Consider the following 26,577-nt stretch of genomic DNA (forward strand, 5'->3'; position numbering starts at 1 on the left):
GAAGCATACAGTAGGAAACTAATGAGCTGTCCTAATTCAGAGCATTAACGTAAAAAATACAAAAGGTTAGCTTAGAAATACATAATAAGCAACTCCTATTTCCTTTACTTGCTAAAATAAATTGTTTCCAGGTTAGGAAGTGGAGTATTAGAGAAGCTTTTACGCTGTGCTCCTGAAGAACTCTGTTTTCAGTGACTATCTTTGTTCTGGGACAGACATTCAGCATGAAGTTATTCCATGCCCCTTAAATTCCTAGCCCCAAGCCAAGGGACCAAAAGTGTTGAAAACAATATGTATCTATAAGACAGTTACTTTGGGCATTTTGGGGGAACTCTGGAAGAAGGTACTAAAGGCAAACCTAAAGGTTTTTTTTAATCTCTAATTGAGGATCTTAATGCAGATTTACTCTCTCTGGAGGACTTGCAGTCCAGGCATCATACTGCCTGCACAATTATATATGCTTTCAAAGACTAAAATAATGTGGGCAACTGCCGAATGTTAGATGTAGAAATACAATGTAGAAATATGGTGATCTGAATACCTGTATTTTTTTTTGTTGTTCATGCAGGAAACAGCAGTGGCAGATGTATGGATTCTTGTACTTACTTTTCTTGTAAGACAGTTGGTTTGGAGATGACAAAAGAGAAGAGCAAAAATGAACCAAAGAAAGTGGTCAGTGCAAGTTGATATACTAATGTAAAACCAGGGCTTTTTTCTTTTTTACTTCCATGGAACTTATTAATTTAATTAATGGTGTTGAAGCTGTACTCCAAAGTCTGGCAAATGCTTAGGTCACTGGCAGATGAACTTTGGGGGTCTCCTGGAAAATTCTCTACTGTAGAAGCAGTCAATAAGGGTACAATGGTGAAAATTGCATGGTTCAATAGTTAAAATATTTACATTAAAATTACAATGGAGAGTGATCACTAACTTAGCAAACATGTTTCTTGTAGAAAATACATAGACTTGAGCTTTAAGACTTTTACAAGCTGTTGCTTGTAGGTTCACAGGAAATTTGCTGTGTGTTGGCTTCCAGCATGATAACTGAAGCTAGGTAACAAGAATCTGCTTATGGTAGCCCCATTTAAGACACTGAAAAAATGTAACTCCATCCTAGCCAGAACCAGTGCAGAACTGCTATGCACCTCCTGCCTAGAGGCTTTAAAGTTACCTTGTGAAGGAGAACACTTGCTTACTGCCCCTGTAAGTTCAAATCTGTGAGTCCATTCTGGGATGTTGTAAGTCTGAAGTGCAACGTGTTTGGTGGCACAGACTACTACTTTTACAGACTGCTGCTGTGAAACATTTTTTTAAGATGGTACTGAAATTAGATGCTGAAGCTAGTAACATGCCACTTTCAGAAAGTGACATAACTCTGCTGGCATTTTCTATACCATATTGTTGCACTTTCCAGTGTTTCCTACAGATTCTATATGTATTTGTATGAGCTTTACTGTATCTCTTAAAGTAATGCCATGTTTGAAACACTCAGGTGCTATGCATTGTACAGATAGGATGGCAAACAGGGGTTTAGTGGATTAGGTGGTTTAAAGGATGGGCCGTTCCAAGGGAATATTTACTGGCACATATTTATTGTTCAGTCTTTAGTTAACTGGTGTCCTCCGAAGCCACTGTGATTTGTCCTTATTATTGGGAAGGGTTGTGAAAATGTTTTCATGAGAGTTCAGACTAAAAATTGAGGTAAATGATTCTCATCGGTTTGTGAAAGGGCACTCATGTCTGGGGCTGTCTTAGCTGTCTTAAATAGTTAATTTTCGTATGCATATTGTGGCTGTGTCAGTGGCATTAGTAAGCACATGATTGTGCATCCTGTTTATGTTAGTTGAGAGAAGTGTGTCACATATTTAGTTTAGCTCTTCTCAGTGGTGTTGCAATTTATGCTTTTTAATACTTCCTTTGAGGTGTCTCAGCTTTTCTGATTTTATGCTCTAATCTTCTAAAGGATGAGGGTAAGTTAACATCTCATGAGTATTACAGCAGTTCTGTTACCCAGAGTAATTATGTTACACTGCAAAAGAGCTGATACATAATTAACTGAAACAGCCAATCATCCAGTTTACTGAGATAACCTACTTATGAACATAAAGAAGACTTAAATGTTAAGTGACTGTTACTTACAATGGAATTACAGTTTAAATGTAGGTCTTTTAAAATTCTTACTATATGTTTCTCTCTACATTGATTGCCATTTGTTATTATCTTGTTAAATGTAGGAAGTTATGTTAAATCATCTTGTTGTCTTCATTATGCTCAGCTGAAACATAACATAATCCTCTTTTATCATGTTCTTTTTCTCAGTAGGGTACCTGTCTTACATTCAGTCGTTAATAAATGTTGTAAGTAGCACTCATTGAAAAATATCTCATCAAGAATGATGAAAGTCAAAACAATCTACCTGTTCAATAAATGAAATTAAGGTAGCTGGTTTGAATGTTCTATATGCATTCTGTTTCACAAAGATTTTTTTCCTGCAGCACATTATGTCTGTGTGCGATTTCTCCAGTTCACCCTTATGTTTTTATTAGTTCTGAAGTCTTCAAGTAGGATCTGGTTATATTGTCTTGACCCTGCATTGAACTTTTAGCCTTGTTTTTAGACTGACTTTGCTGTGGGTTTTTTATTACTGGCCATCTCTCTTCAGGTGTGTACCACTACTTGTAAACTGGCCATCCCTACTATTGCTCACTCTTGTCTTGGGTGTCTTAAATACTTCAGCTTGCTCTGTCTTGTGGGAAAGCTTAAGAAAGTCTCTTTGTGATTGCTTCTGAAGGAAAAATTCAGAATGGCTCGATGTTAATTTCAGTCTGTCTGTCTTTACTTTTTCTCTTAACTAAAGCAAAATGCAAAGAAAAGATGGTGTTGATTTGTGCTTTCCCCAAAAATCTACCCTCAAGCAGATGGTGGTTTGATCCTTTGTGCTGTCCTCAGAGGCATGTAAACATATGAGGAAAATGAAGAATGTTCCATTGCTACTACTATGTGGACCATTATACAGCTTAATTGTTTTTTGTCATGCTGTCTTTTGTGTACATAAGTAAACATTCTTCATAAAGTAACTTCAGGACATTTTGGAAGATAACGGTGAAATATTCTAAAATAGTAAAAATTCTAAAAATCATTAATTTGCTATGTATATTTTCAATACCTGTCCTTTGATTGCTTCTCTTAGCTTAGTCTTCCTTTTGCTAATATCAGCAAGGTTTGGCTTAAATGCAAATGACTACTAAATAGCAGAGATCTGCATGTCTCTCAAGTCCTGCAGAAAGCCTGTTTAGGCATTTCTGCAGGTGACAACTGTTTGACTGATTTATTCCATCCTCTTCAGCATTTCCCATAATCTCAGTTTGTCTAAAATGGCATGGCAAACAGCCCTGGAAGTGTTTTTAGCTTCTGAAGCACATGGATGAAGTTCTGCTGCTGTTGGCAGTCAGTTCCTGAAGATGGATATGGAAGTTGTGTGCTAGAACAAAAGCCCTCTCACTCCACTTCACCTCAGGGTTCTCCATACCTTTCAGATGTGGAGGTCCTACTGGCATGTTACTGGCTTCGCTTCAGGTTTTTGTACTCAAGTGCACCAGAGAGTCTTCAGCCTCAATTTTATTATTGTTTCCTTTGTTGGATTCTGCTTGTGGGATGGGAAAGTTCGTCGATGCTCATTCAGCATGAAGCTGTGGATGGGCATTTTTTGACACTGTGATCATCGTACTTAAGGAAGAGGGGTTTTTTTTGTTGTTGTTGTTCAGTTTCTCAGCTAAGACTATTTAGAAGTAGCCCTTACTGTGACTGGTAGCAGGGAAGCAAATGGGGAACACAAATACACCTGGGTGGTGTCAAGCAAGGAGGTGATCCTCAGTGTTGGGTTCAGGCCAAGTCAGGGGCTGGTGATTGTTGCTGCTGCAGAGGAGATGTGTGATGGCAGAGGTTCAGCCTCACTTCCTACAAGGTCTGCTGTTTCAGAGGACAGCTGTTAGGGTATATGTGGGTTTGTAGAAGATAGAGTGCTCCCTTAAATGGTTGGGTGGGAGAGAGCAGCACCTCTCAGCAAAGAGGAACCCTTTCCAGTGCCTGCACACCCAGACCCAGAGCTTGCAGCTTGAGATGCTGCTTGTCCAGTGTCTGCACCAAGTGAGACTTTGCTGCTGCTGTCTGTTCAGTCTTCCACTTGCTTTAAATAAGGACATGTGTTTTTTAGCCACAAGCTGTACTTTCTTTGCCATCACTTTGAAATCTCTGAAAGTATCCAAAGGCTCCTGTGTTACCTGTCTGCAGGGGAAACCATGGAAACGGCAGCAGAAGAGCATGTCAAAAGAGAAGAAAGGGGAACAATGGTGTTTTAGGAGGCAGTTTTTCTGTTAGGTTGCCTAGTTTTGGAATTCTAGTTTGAAAGGCAGTTTTAAAGAAAGTGAGACAGACAGATGGTCCAAAAATGTGACAGTCAAACTTGTGGCTGATGTCTGTTGAGTTTTGTGCTTACCTTTTTGAAATTAAATTACTAGGAACATCATGAATTAAAAAACTAGCATCACTGGTCTTTGATATATCATGATATTTTTAAAACACTTGGCTGTTTGGGAAAAACTTAATCTTCTGAAAACATACAGGAAAATGAGTAGGGAAGTCTGCTTTGAGTTTTGCTCTGATTAGGGAAACAGACACATAGCCTTTCTTTTAGTTTCTTAACTGAGCGATAAACTACATGCACACTGTGGTTAGGGGTATTCTTTTCTCAAATCTGTGAAGATCAGACTAGAAACAAAATCTACGATACACGTATTATCACAATTTCCTAGGACAATTCCTAGTGGAAAAAACCCTAGAAGAACCACTGTCTTAGGTTACAATGTAAGATACAACCAAAAGTATCTATTCTGTCACAATTTCCATAAACTGTTAAAACCAAGTGGGGTAGTGCTCTTTATCTCTCCATGATTTACCTGTGATAATCCACGAGATAACTTCTGCTAATGGGCAGAAAAGCCTCACTGCATGACTCAAAAATTACATCATCCCATTGTGAGATGCTCTGCCCAGAGGGGGGAACCAAGCATTCCTACCTGGATATGATCTGAGAACATCACAGGCAGCCTTATCCACCAAATTCCCAGAGGACAAGAGCTCCACATCTACCTCTGGACCTTCAGAGGAAGATCAAATATATATACAGAAAATATATACAGAATCACTGCTTCAACAGAACCACATCTACCACTTCAACAGCAGCCACCATTTAATTGGACTGCTACCAACATCCTGACCAGCAAGGTGTCAGGTTGTACTCTGATTCTGTCAGGTTAAGACAGTGTGGGGCTTTTTTTTTGTTGTGTTTGGTTTGGTTTGTTTTCTATTAAATTGTAGTTCTGACTTGGAAACATTCACTGGTTTGCTTTCAGACTAGTTCAGTTGATGCCTTGGAGTGGGTGCCTAAAAGAGAGAGTTTACAAGATTAAGAGAATAAAAGCTGGTATTTATTAAAGACTTTCAGTAGGTAACCTTGAGCAATCAAAAGCCTCTTAGAGGGGCTATACCCAAGATGGAAGATGGTCACAAGTTTTTCATACAGTTTTAAGTTTGGTCCACTTACATATCAGGGTTAATCCTTCAATTACAGCTTCAGGTAATGAAGTAATATGCCCCCAGTTTGCTGGGGGTAAAACAAAAACAAATAACAAAAAAAAAATACACAAACAAACAAACAAAACCCAAACCATCAACTAAAGAATAAGAAAGGTGAGGAATCTCCAGAATTAAATATGCCAGATTTTGAAAATCCTTTTTATGTTTATAGTTAGCTATTGTCAGTCAGTCCATCTACTGTGGGAAATAATGCTTTGGATAAATTGTCTCCAAGCAAGAAAATTGGCTTTTATATAAAAAAGTTGAGATTATGATTCCTTTGAAAGCACATGATATGCTAGCATAAAATGCATATTTCCATTTTGACTAATTTAATGTCCTTTAGACAATATCTGCTCTAATTCCTGAAAGAATTATAAATGAATATTAAATTGAGGATATTTTCTAGATTTAAATTGTCACACATACATAATTTTGCAGGTTTGAATTGCCTTTCTTCACCCATGGTGAATCATTACATTTCCCTTATCAAAACTGAAGAAAAGTGTAAAGTTTTCTGTTCCTCTGCAGACTTTTTTTGAGTCACGACAATGAATGAAGCTATGGTGGTTTAAGATTACTTATTTCCTGTATGTCTGGCTGGTGGTATGCACTCTAATTTTTGTTCAAGATGTTTACAATGAATTATTTCTTCTCTCTGTTTCTCAAGCTGCTATTTAATCAATACAATACATGGGGAAAATATGTGCCGGAGGCATACAAGGCAAGATAAGTCCATTGCGAAGAACAAAAGTGTAATATTTCCATTGAAGTATTCTTCACAAACCCAAAACGTAGCTTTGCCAGTGATTTCAGAAGAATTTTTTGTGTGATAATGTTATCTGAACAAAGACTGGGGTGTTCTGTCAAAAAAAATTGATGTTAGCAGTTTGCCTATGTAAATGTTATTGAGAAGCACTTCACTTTTTTTTTTTCAAGACCCGTGTAGCTAAAATAGCTACAAACCCCAAAAGCTTTCCGCCAGAATTATACTCAAAACTATTTCCTTATTACTGAATGCTTGCAGCTCAACAGTGAAATTGCAAAGATGTCACTGACTGGAAAATTGGAAACAACGCTGTGTTGCTTCTCTCAGAAACAAGTACAGCAAGGGATTACAAAGGAAACTGTTTGTTCTGTAGCATATGAATGAGTAAAAGCTTGGTAAAGGTTCCATCAATAGCTTTCCAATTAATTTTGCAGTATTTTTTAAAAGAAAAAAGACCAATTTACAAATGCAGTTTAGTCCACTTTTTTCCTGATATTTTCAAAAGAGCGAACTTGAAGTACTCCATGATGATGGCTTTTATGCATAAGAAAATACTTAGCTTTCTTAGGCAAAGCTGTAGCTATGATCTATTAAAACTCTATTTGGACACTTGATCACTTGTGTTTGTATCTTTCAGTGTATCTGAAATGCTTGTGCATCAACACCTGTGTTAGAAACAAACAGGTTGAGCTGGAAGCCTTGGTCAGCTCTCAGCCAGCAGCTCAGGGTGAATCAGCAGTGTGTGCCCGGGCAGCCAGGAGGGCAAACCCCATCCCGGGCTGCATCAGACACAGCATCACCAGCTGTGACTGGGATCATCCTGCTGGATTCAGCCCTGCTGCGGCCTCACCCTGAGTCCTGTGTGCAGTGCTGGGCCCCACAGCCCGAGAAGGGTGGGAAGGGCCCTGAATGTGTCCAGAGGACAGGAAAAAAAGCTGGTGCAAGGGCTGGAAGGAACATGCTGAGAAGAGCAGCTGAAGACTCTGGGTTTGTCTGTCTGGAGGAAAGGAGGCTGAGGGGTGACCTTATTGCCCTGAACAGCTTCCTGAGGAGTGCATGTGGAGAGGGAGGTGCTGATTTCTTCTCAGTGTGACCCACTGATGGGATTTGTGTGAGTGGTTCAGAGCTGTGCTAGGGCAGGTTCAGACTGGACCTTTGGAAACATTTTTTCAGTATAAGGGCTGTCAAGTATACTGGAACAGGCTTACTAGAAAGGTGGTCAATACCTCAAGCTGTCAGTGTTTAAGAGGCATTTGGACAATGTCCTTAATAACAGACTTGAACTATGCCCTAGAGTGTTCAGGCAGTTGGACTAGATGATTATTGTAGGTCCCTTCCAATTGAAATAGTTTGTTCTATGCTGCCTCTCTTAAGCAGAAGAATAAAGCTATAGGCATGCTACAGTGGTCAGGAACAGCATTGCAGTTTTAATTATTTCTGGTTGAAGAAAGTTGTAGCTTTATATGCCACTTCCTTTTCCTCACATGGATGTTTTCTTTCCTCAAAATTCCTAACAGCTTAATAGTGTAATTGTGATAATTGCATGCACGCCAGTGTATATAACATTTGCATCACCTGTATGCAAACACAGATCTCAAACTCAGTTTGTGCCTGAAGCATACATTTACATCATATTAATTGTAAACATGTTTGCACACAAACTACAAGTCTCTCCCTTTGAGGGTATTTTTGATTGCAGAGCTTTGTATTGTTCTGTTACACAAGTAATTCTAGGTGACAGAAAAACCAGGCAGATTCATGTAAACACACTGTTTACCATAAATAATTGTTCTAGTCCTAGCAATACCCTTTGATAGATAGTTTAAGCTAATGACATATTAATACACCTGTGTTTTACTTAACAGACTTAACATACTTTTTAATATTTTTTCATTTGTTAGTGAATGGTATGAATAAATTTTGGTTGAGGAGATATTTTTTGTTTCGTTTATTTTATGTTTTGTTTGAACTGTGGCCAGTTCTGGGCTCCTCAGTACCCGAGAGGGACGGAGCTGCTGGAGAAGGGTCTAGAGGGATTGTGGAGTCTCCCTCAGTGGAGATACTCAAAAACTTGGTGCCATGTGTTCCAGGATGTCCCTGCTTGAGCAGGGAGGTTGGACCTTGTGGTCCTTTCCAGTCTTTATAATTCTGCAATGAATCAAGTAAAATAACCATGAAGGATAGAGATGTGATGAAAAAAAATTAGTCTTGGCTTGCTGATAAAACTTCTTTAACCCCAGAATTCTGACACAGTTATGGCATCACTCGTATACAGATTGACTTTGTTGGCTCTGAAATGCTTATTCCCAGTTTGATCTTTATGTACTATAATGAAGTTAAAATAGAGAATAAGATTTATTGTGTTAGGTATCTGTCTGGGCATTAAGAGAAGGTATTCTCTATGCCAAGTCTTTAATGGGAAGAATAGATATATAATTAATAACCAAGAAAGAAAGTACTTCAAATCCTGCAACTGTGCGAGCTGTTTTTCTAAGTAAAAAAGAAAATTTCAAGGGCTGTATCTTCTATACAAATAGCAGAATGTACTAGTGCACAATTACAGGAAATTTTTATTACTCTTAAAATACTAATGGTATCTACAGGGCAAATTGACATTTATTGTCTGAGTTTTTAATGCTATACCTAATGTGTTTTCCATCAAAGATAATTGTTTAATTTATTGTGTTATTATCCAGGCAGCCTTAGCTGCCTGTTTGTTGCTAGTTTGTTGTTCAAGGGCTTTTCTTTTGCTTTGGTGTCATACTTGTCTAAGAAAGACTTCTAGACCAGGTGTTTTCTCTAAGTGCCATACTCCACTGATACCTGAGACATACGTGTATTTTTTAACAGTAATTTTTGAGAAATTGTAAAATCTTTGTTGAGAAAATATAATTGTCTTGAAAAAAACACATCTAGAAATGAAGCAGGGAATGTAGGAATAACTTCAGTTTAAAATTACTCATTTTTGTTCTTTTCCTCTCTTTCACATTCCTGTCTTGTTCAGAGGAAACATGAGGGAGCAGACAGAAGGGATGGCAAGCATAATGCTGATTGCATGATCCTAGATTTCCAGTAACTTCTAAACGTCTCAGTAAGAACTTTTGCTTGTGTGTGCACTGCAGAATATAGCTGACAACTTTGTGTCTTTCAGTCAAGAGGTGGGGCTTCTGCACCATCTGTGATAAGTACTGAACTTCGAAACTTTGCAGCTGCCTGAGGATCTTTATATATCAGGAGACTAGTCCTTCTGCTGGAAGTCCTGGAGGGGTAATGTTGTGGTTTATCCCTAGCTGGCATCTAAGCACCAGCCAAAATCCTTTCATTTCCCTGCAGTGGGATGAGGGAGACATTTGGAACGGTAAAAGTGAAAAGCTTGTGGGTTTAGATTAGGACAGTTTAGTAGGTAAAGCAAAAGCTGTGCATGCAAGCAAAGCAAAAGAAGGAATTTATTCACTACTTCCTTCATGGGCAGGCAGGCATTCAGCCATCCTCAAGGAAAGCAGAGCTCCATCATACATAACAGTGACTTGCAAATGAGTGGTTTAGATTGCTTAAAAATTACTGCCAAAGTATTAGCAGGTTTAATATAAATTTGTGACTAACAAAGTTCAGTAGCAAGGGTCACACTATTACTTATTATGTAGATGAAATACACAAAGCAAAATCAGATTAGAATCAGGTTAGAATGAGTCTCACAGAGACCAGAGATGGAAAAGAGTAAGCATGTAAAATGGTGAGACCTTTCTGCTGAGTCACAAGGTTCAGAGATGACCCCTTTGGTTTCTAAATTCCTAATGGAGCCTTAGGTGTGACTGAGTCCAAACTCAGCCACAGTCTTAGAGACTTCCATGTGCTCCTGTCTTGTGTATTGGATTGTTCTCAGTTGATGAAGAAGCCATTTAATGATTGAGGAGTAGACAGTGTGTACAGAAAATGACACTCCAAAATTTAGTTAGGGTTCACATAATTTAGGGGGTTTTAAGCTGCGTCCTCCTATTCTGTCCAGTTGGTAAATGTGGTGGGGTTCTGGTCACTCAGTATGTGAGGGAGGCAATGTAATATATCTGTAAAGGCAGTGCTGAGAGCCTAGTCTTAGAACTTTTAGTGCCTTCTGTGCTTTCTCTTGGGGTTTTATCTTTCTCATGAAGTACAAGTCAGTATATGGTATGAAGCAAATAAATAGTCCATTCCTAGTCTAGGACATACAATTTAAATTAACCACACTCATCTTAGTAATTTTTGCTAGTTTCTGCTTGAACCTGTCTAGATTTTTTTTTTTTTTTTAGTATATATTAATGGCTGAGGTGTACCTGAAGTTAGAAAATAACAGAGCCATTCACTTCCAGACTGTTTTGGTATTTTTTTTAAAGAATCCAAGTACTGGACCTTTCCAGCTGGCGAGGTGAGCTGCAGAATAGCAGAGTCAAAGAGCTTTTAAAAACTCAAAGCTGAATATTTATTGCTGCACAAGGGATTTAGTACCGCAATTATGCCTTCCTCTGAAAATTAATGCCACCCCTTAAGAGAAAGCTTTGAGACTCCTTTTAAAGAAGGTAGTGTTGTCTAGATGGAAAAGTTGGTCAGAATGTGACCAATATGAGCAAAAAATGGGCAGATATCTATAAAATACTAGTACAAGAAACCTTATAGTTAAACCAGTTCTCTTTAAGAAAGCATCACTTCTTACAGGCACTCACCTGGAGTATCCTGCAGGATGCATAAAATGTGTGAATTTTTGCAGACATTACTCTGCATCATCCTGATGTTTTGTTGAAATCTGCTTAAAGGGAACTTATGCCTTGTTCATTCTGACTGTATTTTTAATAAAGAAAAAAAATCCATGAAGTGTTCAGCAGTTTAAAGCTGGCAAATAAATCTCATGTTAAAGCTTTTAAGCAAGATAGCTTATACTAAATTTTTTGTTATTATGTCCAAAGGCTTCAGTGTAGCCACTGTTAGTAAAATGTGGCATTGTGGTTTGATTGCATTTGTTCTTCAGTGTCAGTTAATGTCTGATGCAACACGTGGGAATGCATTCATGAAAGAAAAAAGTAGCGCTTCACGTGTGGAATAAAGAAATAAAACGTTTGAGATAAATTGTTTAAGCAATTTATGTGTGCTGTAGGGAAGGCGTATTCTTCTGATAGGACAGGGGGCAGGTAATCATCAGTGCTTGTTCTGACTTTCTGTGATCTTGGGTGACTCATTCTGCAGAATTCAGTTGTAGAATGCACTGGACGAGAACAGTGCACTCTGATTTCTTTCTTACATGTAGAATGAGTGTCACAGATTCATGGAATATTTTGATGTGGGAAGGTCCCTTTCTGCAGCAGTCCTCTCCAGTATCTCATTCCCCAGTCTCTCTGCATATCCAGGGTTGCCTCATCTCAGGTGCAGAATCTGGCACTTGACTTTTGTTAAGCTTTATACAACTGGTGATTTCCCAGCCCTCTGATTTGTCAAGGTCTCTCTGCAAGGCCTCTTGATAGCACGATTAGGCAGTATAACCTAAACAGATACTGAATCATTGCTGGGGCTGGGGCTGGGGGTCTGTCTGACCCCCACCTCTGCCACTGACTATCCTGGATTGAGGTCCTGAGAAGGAACAGTCATCCTGGGAGTTCCAGGCATTTTCCATCCAGGGGTAACCCTTAGGAATGAAGCCTGAGGCTTCACATGATCAACTCTTTCAAAAGTGGTTTCAGCTCTTGCAGTGATGAGCTCTGATCAGCCCAGCTCTGCTCATGGGTTACCCCAGCTGATGCATAGACAAGAGATTGGAGGCCGTGTAGCATTCTGCAGAATTCTTTATTGTCAGGCTTCAGCAAAGGGGGCATGTGACAGTCAACCCCTGAACTGGGCAAAAGCCAGGGTTTTTATAGGGAAGGGAAGAATTGGGAAAGGGGCCAATGATCTGAGACTGGGATAAAATGACCAGTAGTTAACAGGGAGATAACATAAGGTCCTGAAGCAGGAAGGGCTCCACAGCTTAGTGGACTAAGTGGTTTTGTCTTTCTTAAGGGGTAGATCTCCAGGGAGGGAGCCTGTCAGACAACTGGGCTTCCTCCACAACATTACTGAGAAGACATCCTTATTAATAAAATCATGTGGTGGTAGTAGGAGTGATAATGTTGTTAATGATGCCCAGTTGCAGTTGCTTGCTGTAAGGCAGGCTTTGTTTGAGGAGCATTTCAATAACTTACCATCATTTATGAATTACTGGAACCTGATTGTACAGGAAGGCAGCTCAAAATGAAAGGATTAGCATAACCAGCGTGTTTCTAACTCCTCCTGTCCATTAAGTGCTTGTAGTACATCTAGCATTGCAGCTGAGTGCCTGAGTAGTCCTTTGTCACAGGAGGTTAAATGACAGCATACTGTAGGTGAGCGCCTGAAGTGTGTGCAGTACTAGAATTCATCATCTGTGCAGTTGTACATGCGTGCACATGTGTATGGTTCTTCAGCATTAAGGAAAACAGTCACTTCACCTTCTTCTTGTCCTAGGACCTAAGCCATCTTGCTCTAGCTTCTACACCTTCCCCTATTCCCTGTATCTTTCTACAACTTGACTAGTCATTTGGTTTCACCTGTGTTCAAGCTCCTGTGCAGCATTTGACAATAGCTTTAGCTATAGTTAGAGACTGGTTTGATCTAGTTTTTGTTCTGTGGCCTTAAACATACCTAGTGTTACTGCTTGTTACAGCAATGTTTATCCCACACTACAGTGAAACATGGTGAACATAAGGGACAGACTTCAATAGTATGATAGTGTTGCATGAGCTCCTATGTTTGTTTCAAAATTGTGCCAAAAATTGTTTTAGTTGATCTTTTTGTTTAGCAAATGTATTTGCAAATATGTTAAGACTAGAAATTTCATTTATGGGAGAAGAGAAATTATTATTCTGACAAACATACAATAACAGGTCATTGCCATGAACTCACAGAATATTCTGAGTTGGAAGGGACCCACAAAGATCATTAAGTCCAAACATTTAAGTGGCCTGTACAGGGATTGAATACACAATGTTGGTGTTACTCCCACTGTGCTCTGCTCAACTGAACTAAACTCCTTATTTTGCCTGACACAGGCATCAAAACCCCCACATTTTATTCTGTGGCCAGTGCATGTAAAGAAATATGTATAATCTTGCTTATGTTTTTTTACTTTTCTCCTGGACCTACAACTCTTGTGACAGGAAACACTGTTATAATTGGTTTGTTATTCTGTATGCTGTTGCCAGCTTCCTTTATCTCAGTGAAGATGTTCCCTGGAACTGCCTTAGCAGATACCAGTTTTTAACTGGATCTTAGAACCTTCAGGGCTTTAATTGTTGTAGAGACTGCCTTGAATTTGGACCACCTAGTCAAAAGAGAGAGCAGAGAGAGAGGAAATTGTGTTCATACAAGCTTTTTCTTTAGGAGAAGGAAACCTGACCATAATAATTTAGTCCTAGTAGTAAATGGTGTTCAGGACACTTAGTCTGACGCTTGAAATGCATGTCACTTTAAAGGAAAAAAGTGACACTTTTTAGGTGTCACTTTAAAGGAAAGAGGCAGTCAGAGATAAAATGCCTTTGTTCCTCTGTATCAGGATGGAATTGTTTGTAACAATTTCTAACAAGGTAGTGTTAGGGTCTCCAGATGCTGCTTTTTGCAAAAATCACTCCTTGCTAGTTTCTGTTGTTGGTTGAGTTCTATTGGTCTATAATTGCAATTTGCTTTTGTTTCTCTTTACTTTCTTCACTACAGGCTTGGGATTTTCTCCCCGCTTCTCTCCTGTCCAGTTTTGGTTTTTTGTTTGTCTTCTTACTTCCTTTCTGCAGTTTACTTAATTCTTGCCACTTCTCTTTTCTCTGTTCAGTATACCTTGCTAGGATGATTTCCTGTTGGCTTGGCTAAACCACAGATGTCATTGCAGCCCTGGTTACTCCTTATGACAGTTCACTAAAACAAAAAGAACTTAGCCCAGGGAGTGCTGTTTCAGACTGCACAGAAGTACCGTTTCTGTCAGTACATTCTGTCAGTGGTGACTTCCACAAATAACATGAGAAAAATAACAATAACTGCAGTCTTCACATACACAGTAGCACTGAGCTTTGCTCAGTCACTTCCTTTTCACTTCAGGAAAGTTTAATTCACAAGACTAGATTTTTTTCTTGTGTTAAAAGCCTATCTTTCAGTCTGGGAAGACACCCAAAGTGGTTTTCTGGTGATTGTTCTGCAGCCCATTATCCAGGCTTTATCAAAACTGGGAGCAGTTACAGGCTCTTTGAAGAGCCATGAGACTTTGATAAGGTACTGTTCAGCATGACAGCTGTGTAAATCTGCAAGAAGAGCTAAATGAGGACAGCAATGAAAAATATTTGTGCTAGTAAGGTTTTCTGTATCAATTTAGCACTCAGGAAGAAGCTGATATGATGTGATATTTGTGATGTCACAAATATGCACCCTGAAATCACTGTTTCTAAAGCCTCTGCATTTCCATCTGATTAAGTATCTGCTGTATAATCTTTCCCCATTTTTGTGTAGGTGGATTTCAATCTTCTGTGTGTGACCATTCAAAAAATATTGTGAAGGCTGTCTCCTCAAGTTGTCTACTGAAGACAGAGGAGGAGCAGGAAGGCTTCTTTATCATTGACTGAAAAATTGCCAGTACATATTACTCTAAGCTCTGTGCTTAACCAGGACTATTATATTTACGTTTTTCAAGTGCTGTCAGGTTTTCTTAGGAGAGGATGTGCCAATATAAGGTGAAATACTGCTTCTGGGAGGTTCTTCCAGTTTCCAACTTAGATTTGACCAATCATCATAATGCTTTTTTTTGAAAACCTTTAAAATCCAACATTATAAACTATAGTTGCTCTGATTTTATTTTTATTTTTTTTTTGGTCAGGAGAAACAAATAAACTTTGGTAGCTTCAAGAGGACAATGTTGCAGAACAGTGCATAAAAGAGATGGGTTTTGCTCTTTTTCTCTCCTTTTTCCTTTTTGTGGGAAACGTGCAGTTGCATGTAGTAAACGAGGTAGTGATAGCAAACTGCAGTAGGTGACCAAGGACTTGTCATCTCCCTAACCCTTGAGAGATTTGATGCTAGCAAATGAGGAGAATGGCAAGATAGTAGTAGAAACTTCTGCTGTGTTTGTTTCCTTGGGATTAACCAAGCATGCATGTCCTCAGAAAGCTGGAGTACTGGTTGTACTATTGGGAACGTAAGAGTGTTTATATTCCTGGGTGTGTCTGATGGGCCTTGTCATGTTTTCCGGATGATAAAGGATTTTAAGTGCCCGTCTGTAGTGCTTTGCTAAAAATAATAATTTTGGTGATCAGGCCCTGTACAGTTAATTGCAATACATTATTTTTGTAATCTTCCAGGCAATTCTGAAAGGAGTATACGTCTGAGCAAATTGTGATTCATCTGATAGTTTGAATTTCTTTTCCAGTCAGCTAGGTTGACAGAGCTAGAGGAGATGTTTCTGAGGAAGTGAACATTTTGTGTTATTAATTGCATCATTCTACCAATCTACAGCAGAGAAACCTTCTCTGAGATGGTAGTGCCATAGACATGATTTGTCATACATAGCAATGCAGCATTTGGAAACATCTGAGTTGATGCTACAGTTAGATGCATGGTTTCTCAAGTTTAGCTTCCCTTTGTGCTAATGTATTATGTGGATTTGAATTCTGTAATGAGATTGCCATGCAGTCAAACAGGAGAAGGCAGAGATGACTGCTGTTCCAAGTTCTATAACTACCTGCTTTTTGTCACTGTCTGGAGTTGACAGCTAGTGCCTCTTCAGAGATCTGCTATTCAGAACATTTGTGGGGACGCAAAGTAGCTAAAAACCCTTGCATTAAACTGAGAACTTGAAGTAAAAGATTGTGTTATGGCTAATAATATGCACTGTATTGTTACAGAAGTCTGAATCCTGTAAGGAAAACGTGGATATTATTTAAACATAATACCATAGTTAACCTTCCTCATGTTCTTCACTATATGATGAAGTGGTGTGTTGTGTCCCCCTTTCCCCAATAATAAAGTTTTCAAATTTGAGATAAGGATTCCTATCTATAAAGTGGAGGCCAGAAAAATTTGCCAGAAGAAAAATTCAGTTTGAGTTGTGCATAGATGCATTCTACTGTGTGCGTGATCAGTTTTTTAACAGTGCCACATAGAGCTATTGTCACGAATTTACTCACTCATTTAGTTTGCTGATGAATTTCAGATTCTTTTTCTTTTTTTAAAATACCATTTTTATTCTGTTTTAGTGTGCAAGGACCCACCCTACAAAGTTGAAGAATCTGGATATGCTGGTTTCATTTTACCAATTGAGGTTTACTTCAAAAACAAGGTATGGAATCTCATGTTTTGTATAAGAAAAAAAAACATGTGGAAATAAGGGGGTTTTTTTAAGTTTTGAAGTTTAGTTTGTAAACTTGGTTAAGAATTATGTTTAAAGCTATCTTTATCAATGCTGTTCCTCAGCCCAGTATTGCTGTAACATGTAGAAATTTGTAATTGTGTTTCACAGAATCACAGAATGGGTCAGGTTGGAAGGTACCACAGAGGGTCATCTGCTTCAGCCTCCCTGCTCTATCAGGTTCATCCCGGAGCACATGGCACAGGATTGTGTCCAGACAGTTCTTGAGTATCCCTAATGAGGGAGACTACATCTACTCTGGGCAATCTGTGCCTGATCACTGCATGTTAAAGAATCCCTTCCTCATGTCCAGGTGTAACTTCCTATGCATCAGTTTGTGCCTGTTGACTGTTGTCCCATTGCTTGGCACAGCCAAACTGAGCCTGGATCCATCCACTGACACCCTCCCTTCAGATACTTGCGAACAGTAAGGTCCCTCACAGTTGTCTCTTCTCAAGGCTGAGCAGGCCCAATTCTCTGAGCCTTTCCTTGTATAAGAGATTCCCTCAGCATTTTTGTCGCCCTGTGCTGGACCAGCTCCAGCAGCTCTGTGCCTCTCTGGTCCTGAGGAGCCCAGAACTGGCCACAGCACTCCAGGTGTGACTCACCAGGGCTGAGTAGAGGGGCAGGATCACCTCCCCCAGCCTGCTGACAATGCTCTTCCCAATGCATGCCAGGACACCATTGACCTTCTTGGCCACCAGGACACGCTGCTGGCTCATGGACAGGTTGCTGTCACCAGGACCCCCAGGTCCTTCTCCTCAGAGCTGCTTTCCAGCAGATCAGCCCCCAGCCTGTGCTGGTACCTGGGGTTGTTCCTCCCCAAGTGCAGGACCCTGCGTTTGCCTGTGTTGAATTTCAGACAGTTCTTCTCTGCCCATCTCCCCACCCTGCCCAGGCCCTTCTGAAGGGCTGCACGGCCCTGGGGCATTGGCCACTGCTCCCAGCTCTGTGCCATCAATGAACTTGCTGAGGAGGCACCTCCCCTTCATCCAGGTCACTGATGGAGAAGTTAAACAATTTTGCACCTAATATTGACTCTCAGTGGACCGTATTTAGTATATAACTGTGAAATTAAAATTGCCTTATTGAAGAAGAGAAATATAATAATTATTCAGAGGAATTACTAACTCTGCTAAAAAGTGGGCAGACTTTAATGCTTAAAGAGACACTTGAGAGAAGGACACCATTCTTGATAATGTTCATTAGACAATGAACTCATTGTTCTATTTTAGTATTACAAACCTTCATAATTGGTTGAGGTTTTGATCTTTCAAAACAGTCTTTTTTTAAATCTTGCATCCTTTGTCTGTTAAAAAATATTCCTTTAGACTGCGAGTGCTCATTATATTCAGCATTACCAGGCTCAAACCAAATCCAGTGCCATTCTACAAAACTAAGGTTATTGTGAGTACTCACATTCTAATTAATTGCTGCACTTACTGTGAGTCTCACAAATAGCGAATAGAGAGGTTTTTTTTAATTGTACATAATGGGGTCTGCATTACTAACAACTAGTTCAGATAAAAAAACTGGATTTGTGTGAAATTAAAGAGCAAAATCTTGCAAAGTTTAATGTACACCTTCTTAATATCCAACAGGTTCCCTTTATATGTTGTGCACCTTGGTGGAGCTGTTATGGTACTTAACCTGATTCAAAGATACCAATTATCAAGATGTAGTTTGAAATTATTATTTTAATCAAATCAGCATTATATCTTTAATGTGTTGAATGCTTTGTAAAAGACTAAAACAGGAAGAAAGTAGAAATGCATTGTAAAATACTTTTTCTGGAACCCTGATAATTTAAAATTTCTTTTGGGGTTAGCTATGTGTGCCTTTATGTATGTATTTCAGTATTCTTTTATTTTTCACAGAAAGCCCTGTTAAGGTGTGAGGTGTGGATAATTCTGTTCAGGGACTTTGGAAGTTGTAGGTTTTGAACAGGTAATTCTGACATGTTCCCTGTATCAATCTGTGAAGAGCAGGTCTTTATTAATCCTGTTTGCTGTTGGAAGTGAAAAAGAACTGCTGCAGTGAATTGATCAGACTTTCTGGTATGCTTTTTAGCCCTGTTTCTATTAGGGAAGGTGCTTTGATTCATTCAGGAAATCTAATGAAAAGCAGGCCAGTCTCTTCAACTCATCTGTTAAATGCTCATCCCACAGACAACGTAGAAGACAGTAGTCAATCACTGAGCATCTCTACAGAAAGATTCCTGCCCAACATTGCTTTTTGTTTTCTACTCAGACTTGTGGCTGCTTTTTCTGACTGTGGAAACTGCAAGCCTCCGGTGTTCCCCAGCAAAAAATTGTGGCTTAGACTGAGATCAAGAGTGATAAGAACTTGCCTTACCCTCAAGCAATGTGTGGAATTAGGAAGTTTGCAATCACCTCTCACCCCTTTTTGGTGTCATGTAATACAACCATCAACAGTTGGACTGTGAGTCAGTCTGTTACACAGCTGCAGAGCATTCACTTCCCTGGGGTAGGTGCAATACAAAGGAAGAGTGGCACAAAAATTGAGCTGGCAAATTACTACTCTCTCCTGGCTCAGCTGCTCTTTCCACCCCTGAGGCAGTTAGTTCACAGGTATTCCAATACAGAAAAAGAGGAGGTAGACAGAAGGAGGAAGAGGAGATGTACTATCATCATTTATTAAAGGTAGACACCTGTTGAATTTCTGATTCAGAAAATACCCTCATGGAGAGAGAAAGGAGGGATACAGGAAACTGCCTGGATCACAGAGGGTTAAAGGGTTCCTGTTCCCAGGACTAAACAGAAATTGGTGGAAAATTTAACAGGTATTTCACTGTGATAGAAAAATATTCCAAGCTATAAGGAGTTAGAGAAATTACAACCAGCCCCTGCTCCCAAATTCAGCAACAGGAGGCTATAATTGTTTGTCATTGAGGCAAACTCCTTAAAAGTGCTTTTAGGTCAAAGACTCATGCTCTGGAAAATGCAGTTCATACAGGATAAGGCTCATAAACTGCAGCACATTCTATCTCCCCTGTTTTGAAATAATGGCAGTGCAGTGGTACTGATGGTCTATTCTGTAGTTAGTCTGTTTTTTAATCACTGGTTATGTTCATCTGACTTTCCACAAAATTGTTTGAAGACTACCGTTTATTGTACCTTGGCTTTTATGGCAAAACTGCTGCTATCAATACATTGCCTATAGCAACATTAGCATGATCTAGAAGATAAGGGAATAAATTGCTTTCATATTTTTTCATTTTTTTTTCATATTTTTCTGCATGAAATCATGTTAATATTTTTAACAAGGAATATCATCCATATTTGCCTTCAAAAATGATGTCATTTACTTCTATGAACTATGACAGACCTGTGAAAATAGTTCATCTAGGAGAACTACTTTCTTTTGTCTACAGAAAGGGACAATTTCAGGTCTCCTTTTGTTGTTTCTGCTCCAAGTCATCTAGAGATGAGACAGATTAAGATGTCCATTGGCTGTTTGAAAGGGTGTACTGAAGGTTTGAAACCTCTGATTTAACTTTTAGAATAACTGAGATTTCTATGCTTTTTGTTCTTCCCATACTTGGAATCCTGGCTCAAAATTCAGCATGGTTAATGTGAATTTCTAAAGCATCTGTCACTGAACGGAACATGCATTTTGATTTCATCTAGTGTTGGATATGTGCTAAAGTTCTGCTATATCTCTTCATTCTCTTCCCTCATGGCTCCCTTTTTACTGAAACTTTTTTTCAAGTTGACTTTTTGTTTTTGTTCTTCCATAAGGCTTGATTTGGTGACTTCCATTGCACATCAGGGCCTCTAGAGGAAGGGCTGCTTAATAGGATCTTAAAAAAGCACGTAATACACATACAGCTTCTAGAAGGGACTGTGTAAATGTGTAACACAAAATGGGCTTAGTTTGTAATATCAGATAGATAGAAGATACTGAAGTCTGTTTGATGCAACCAGTGTCCTTTTTCAGCTGAGGCTTTCTCAGGACACTGGAGCACTGGTGGTTTCTCCTGAGATAAATTTGCCTTTTCTGTTTTTTCTCTTTCTGTATTGGTACAGGGAACATTCAGTTTCATTTTTTCACTGCGGTGGCAGAGAATTTTAACTGCTTGAAAGTTCTGGGGAAACACTTAAAATCTACCTGACCACACTTGTTCAAGACAGTGAAGTTTCTTTAAGAAATAAGCAGACCGCTATAAGTAGGAGATCAAATATGGTTGGGTGCAGCAGATTCATACTTCCCTCTTTCTATAACTTGTAAAGAAATCAATTGTTTGGCTGCAGTGGAGAAATTTGTGTTCAGAAGTTACTGCACTGTGTTCAGTACTCTATATGGCTCAGAAATGTAATTGTTGTTTTTGACTGAGTTACCTTGTGTCAGCTGAATCCTGTTATCTGCCTATGTGCCTGTCTGTAGCCTGGGCCAAACATGAGTTGACAGTGTCAAGTAAACCCTGTTCATGAAATTTGTGCATTTTGCTTTGTGTTACCATGGGCCAATAGGAGCTTCTCTTATTTTCTGATTTACTGTAGATCAGCTGACACTTGGTAAATTCTGTGTGTGTCTGAGGACACAGAGAATGGTTTAAAATGATGTAATTTTAATTGACAGTCTTTATGTAGCCTTTGTTTTTAACTTAGTTAGTTTTGGTACTAGATGTTTCTATCTGGTTATTTTCAACCCTCAGGAAGAACCTAAGAAAGTTCGATTTGACTATGACTTATTCCTGCACCTTGAAGGCCACCCACCTGTAAATCACCTCCGCTGTGAAAAGCTCACATTCAACAACCCGACAGAGGAATTCAGAAGAAAGCTGCTAAAGGCAGGAGGGGTGAGTCCTGCACCCGTGTCAAAAGCCCTCACAGTAAAGATGTTGCTGCTTGTTGCTGGTGCACGATTAGTATAATGAGAAGGATGGATCTAACAGTGAAACTAAGTGAGGTGTTTTTTGTGATTAACTTGGTACAGAAGCTTGGTACATGTTTTTAAGTGTACAAAGTGAGCAAATGAGCATGTGTATTCCTTAAATACATGATTCTGTGATGGAAGTAATAAGAAAGTAAAACTTGTTTCATTGAAAGAGAAACGGTTCTATATTAAGCAGGATAAATTCAGTAGTTATAAGGTAGAACAAATCAAAACTAACTATAAACAAACATACTTAAATCTATGTAATATGTTGCACAGTCTGAATCAGAAAAATGTACTCCTGGGGCAGTTCTTGGTATTTGGCATTTGCCTTCATTTTATTTCATGGGGCTGCTGTTAACCCATTCTTCCAGACTTCATGCAAGCCCTGCTTGCTCTGAAGTGTCAGATGCTTCACTTCCCAGTTGACTGTTATTTGCAGACCTCATGAGTATATTTTGCCTCCTTTACCAAGTCACTGATAGAGATGTTAAGGAGGCCTTCATGCTGTGAAATTTGAAGTGTTAGTGCCAGGTCCTATCTTTATTTTGAAACAGCCATAACATGAGTGGGTAAGCTTTTTTGGTACCGCTAAACGGTTCTGGGCTGCAGAAAAGAGTGAGCTAGTGTAAGAATCTTCAGTCTGCGGAAGAGAATCTTTGAAAACAAAGCAATACCGAGGAGCATGTGTAGTCTGAAAGACCTTGTTGCCCTCCTGAAGAAGAGAACTGTTACAACTATAGTTACATTGAAATAGAAGCATGGGTAGTGTTTTATGTTTGCATTTATAAAGGTGCAAGAGGCTTTTTAGTGTGTTTGCAAATAAAACATTGAGATGTATTCTGGAAAACTTTGTGAGCCAGTGCTTTAATATTTGCTAACAACAGGCTGGTTAATGTTGATAAGTTTTAACCACAAGTATAATGAATTTGAGTGATGCCGGCAGAGAATTTGGAGTTGAGGAGCAATGATTGAAAAAGTTAAAATAGGAAGCTTCCTTTTTATTGCTAGTTTTCTGTGCCTTTTCATTTTAGGTTTCTTGAGTTAACAAAAGCAAGAATGTTGCCTAAGTATGAGCAACAAAATATTTTTTGATCAAATTCTTTCCCTGAATATAGGGAATCACCAGTATGGTCATGCTTAAAATTCATTGCTCCACTGACTTTTGTTTTCTGGATGCTTCAGACTGCTTGGCTTTTTCTTTTTCTTCATTTCCCCAATTTATTTCCAAGAAATTAGTGCTTCTCATTAAGTTGCCCGTTTTCTTCATCCCTTTATTGAATTTCTGACCTGGGAGTTTATCTCATCAGCCTGGCAGAAATAATGTGATAGTGTTCCGTCTTGTCCTAAAAGTTTCTCTGAAGGTCTTGCATCTCCTGGTGTTGAAAGGCCCATTACACTTTATGAAATGCTGGAAACAGGTTTTTTTTTCAATCCTGTAGAAGCCCTGAAAAGCTGACTTTCCCTTCCAAGTGGGTGAATTCCATCTGTTGTTTGTTCTAAACAGAGCATTAACTCATTTGTAACTTCCATGCTTCAGGCTGAGAAAAGCATTTACAGGATAATAAAGTATGATACGGGTTTCGCACTTACAAATAAATCAAAACAATTAATGCTGCTAGCTTATTGTTATATTAAAGAAAAAAGTAACAGTAACATGTTGAATTTTGATAGGCTAGAAGTCTGGCAAAATGAAGTTCATGTTCATTCAAAATGAATGAGATCCCATATAATATGAAACTCTGAGTGGTAGCATTGATTAACGTCCTTTAATAGGTTGGGTTTTTTACTTACATGTTTTTAAATAATGGTCTAAATCGCGTGATTTCTATGCACCTTGACACCCAGATACGATTTCCATTTTTCCATGGGCTGACTGATGTGAACTGCAAAACATGATTATTTCTCATTTGCATAAATGTATGCATATTGCAAATAGTATGCCATTCTGGAGGGAGAAGTGTAGGCTCACCTGGTATAGTCTTGCCTCTGTGTCTGTATTTTGCTGCAGATTTCTTGAATTACCTCTTGGCTGCTCATAACACCCCCCTTCCATCACACATATATCTTGTGGCCTCCCAACACGAACTAGTCAAGATTATTTGCTATAGCTGCTGTTCTTCTGTCTTTCAGGCTAGGAAAGTTTTGTTACCCTTCTCCATCCTTCATGTCCAGTATGGTATGACTGGTTAGCCTACAGCTCACTAAGAGAGTAACACTGGGATACCACAAGTGATTAAAAACTCAGAACTCAATTATAGTATAGCTTTGCAGTGCCACTGTGGCCACTTTAATTAGGCGAACAGAATATTTAGGGTGGTACCAATTATGCAGATTAGCTCTGTGGAATATTTGTATCTTAGCATTTTATTTGATATCATCAGAATTGAAGCATAAGTGCGCAGTCTGTCTTCATTATTGGGAGTTCACCAACTCACTGATTTCTAAGAGGCAGTTACATTTTCAGGCCTTAGAAGAAAGAATTTGGCTTCAGAGATTCTTTAATCAGGAACATAAATAGAAACCTTTGGTTCTGTCTTAGGCTATTTTCAATTGTCTAAATTTTCAGCCTTCAGAAATACATTTTCTATGCTGAACTTCCCACAGCCCCTTGAAAAGATTTAGTTATGCTCAAATCCATCTCTACCCTTCACCTATTTTCAGTTGGCTTATTCTCATAATTCTAGAAAAGAAATGTTTACATTTCTTGAAGAAGTAAAGTATTTTTTACGAGTACACTGGACAAATTCAACCAAACCATACACTTAAGTTCTATACCTTTTTATATATCTATATCTAACTATCTATATATATGTGTTCTGAATGACATTAATTTTACAAAGGTTTGCTGTGGAAATTATACCACTGAGAATTTTCTCTACCATTTACTCAGTGTAGTACCTCTTCATTTGTAGCTACCAGATATATATGTATACTCATGTGAATTAGCAACCTGTTGCTTGAAATCCCCAAGGAGACCCTGGATACAGGTGACAACTTTTAGTTGAGCCGTGTCTTACCGAGCCAGTCATCAAGCTCCTGCAAGTGAACGAACTGCAGTGTATGCAAGCAGTCTCCTACACAGCTTGTCCTCTAGGCACAGCATGAAACTATGCATGAGCAGGTACAGCAGGATTGAAGATTTGATCATGTAAATGCCAGTAAGTGTTGACCCTTATGTAATTCCTTCCTAGATTTCTCAGTTACCTGTTGTGATCAGTTTCAGCCTTAAAATATGAGAGACCCTGAGGAAAAAGAGGCAGCACTGTGATTGCTGCATATGGATTTCAGAAGAAAACTGATACTGGAAAATTACAGAGATTAAGAAAAACCTTCAAATTTGATTTGAAGATTTTGAATTTTGAATCTCACTGAAAACACTTACAGATCAAGTCTGATTCCATTTATGTATTTTATATAGTCACTAGTACTGGTTCGATTGCTTTATTGGCTTGCATGTTTTTCAATTGCAAGAAAAAAAATAAAATTACACCTAATCTGTTTAGTGAGCTAGTAAAAGTAAATTAAATTTGAATATGCTGAATGACAGCTGCCTAACATTTTAGAATTAAGTTCTGCTACTGGAAAAAAAGATTTGGTCAGGCATCACTTGTTTGAATATGTTTGAATATTTACAAATAACTTAATTTCAATTCTTGCAGGAAAAAGTGGTGAAAATATTTTCAGTCTGTATTAAGATAGCAGTTTGATACTGCCCTCTCATAGCTACAAATACATAAATAAAAATGTTTGGGTTGTTTTGCAGGTTTAATTGGAAGTTAAACATTTTTGCCCTTTTGTCAGGAGACTCAAAATTAGTTTAATCCGGGAGTATGCAGACAAAATTTAATAGCTAACTTCTCTTTCCTAAAAGGAAAAGCCTTTTCTCTGTCCCTTAGAGAGCTGTTAACACTGTGGGCAAAAATAGTAACATTCACTGCTTTATTACAAATTCAAAGGGTTGTTAATGGTTTGAGGTTTCACGATAAGAGGATGCAAGAAATAGGTCACGTAGAGTAGTAATGATTCTGTTTAGAGCCAGATGAGTCCTTTATTATTGCTTTTTGTAAAATTCGTTAGGAAATACAAGAGCACTGCTTCTGTAATAAGACAGCTCTTTTCTTAAAGACAGTTAATCTTTAAAAGAGTCAGAGAGACCAAGACTTATTCTGAGAGAGAATTTTTTGAGAAAATTATCAAGGTAAAAATATAGGTTTTGGCAAAACCCATTGCATTCTGGTTTGAGGTTTTTTATATATCTTTGTGGTTTTATTGTTTAACAGTTGAGAAATGTCTTCTCAGTCAGTTGAGTTGTCTGCATAGTGCCAGTTTTAAAACCTATGTTCATAATCCATGTAATGAAGATGAAATTGTGGGGATTTCCCTCTTTTCTCCATCTTCCCTATTTCCTGGCAAATTCCTTTGTGTCAGTTGGAATAGTTGGCTTCTACCCAGAACCAACCTTAGGTATAATGCTGCTCTAGGGAAGGGATTATCTTTAATCTTGTGCTTTTCATATTTAAGTAATTGAATTTTTTTGAACTACATGTTACTTTACTTTCAAGCAAATAACTTAAATTTTTTTTATTGGCTTAAATATAAATAATAGTTGTTCAGGATTACTGTATTTTTTAGCTAATGATTTATATTTTGGAACTTCAGCCTTAATGTGACTTTCTAGGTTTTTCTCAGTAGTGTGTTATCCTCTGGAATTTCAAAATGTAGGTCTGCATTTGCACCTTCAGTAGCTCATACTGGAGTCCATACTGATTTTTCATCATCATGACTTTAACTGTTAGTGTTGCTGTGATCATTTAAAATCATTACTACTTTCCCCCAGTATTTCAGATGTACT

The 26,577-nt window shown here is 38.5% G+C and overlaps 1 protein-coding gene across 2 annotated transcripts in view; it reads left to right on the top strand.

The window, feature by feature from the left end:
- MLLT3 (MLLT3 super elongation complex subunit) overlaps positions 1-26,577 on the top strand; it is a 114,414-nt gene that overhangs the window by 40,585 nt on the left and 47,252 nt on the right. For both annotated transcript variants that reach the window (XM_086868031.1, XM_086868032.1), the window contains exons 3-4: positions 16,672-16,754; positions 21,502-21,645. In XM_086868031.1, the coding sequence (XP_086724157.1) occupies positions 16,672-16,754; positions 21,502-21,645 (227 nt within the window). The remainder of the gene's footprint in view (positions 1-16,671; positions 16,755-21,501; positions 21,646-26,577) is intronic.

The sequence above is a fragment of the Cyanistes caeruleus genome, chromosome Z (genome assembly GCF_971803275.1).
Source record: "Cyanistes caeruleus chromosome Z, bCyaCae1.hap1.1, whole genome shotgun sequence".
Lineage (NCBI taxonomy): Eukaryota > Metazoa > Chordata > Aves > Passeriformes > Paridae > Cyanistes > Cyanistes caeruleus.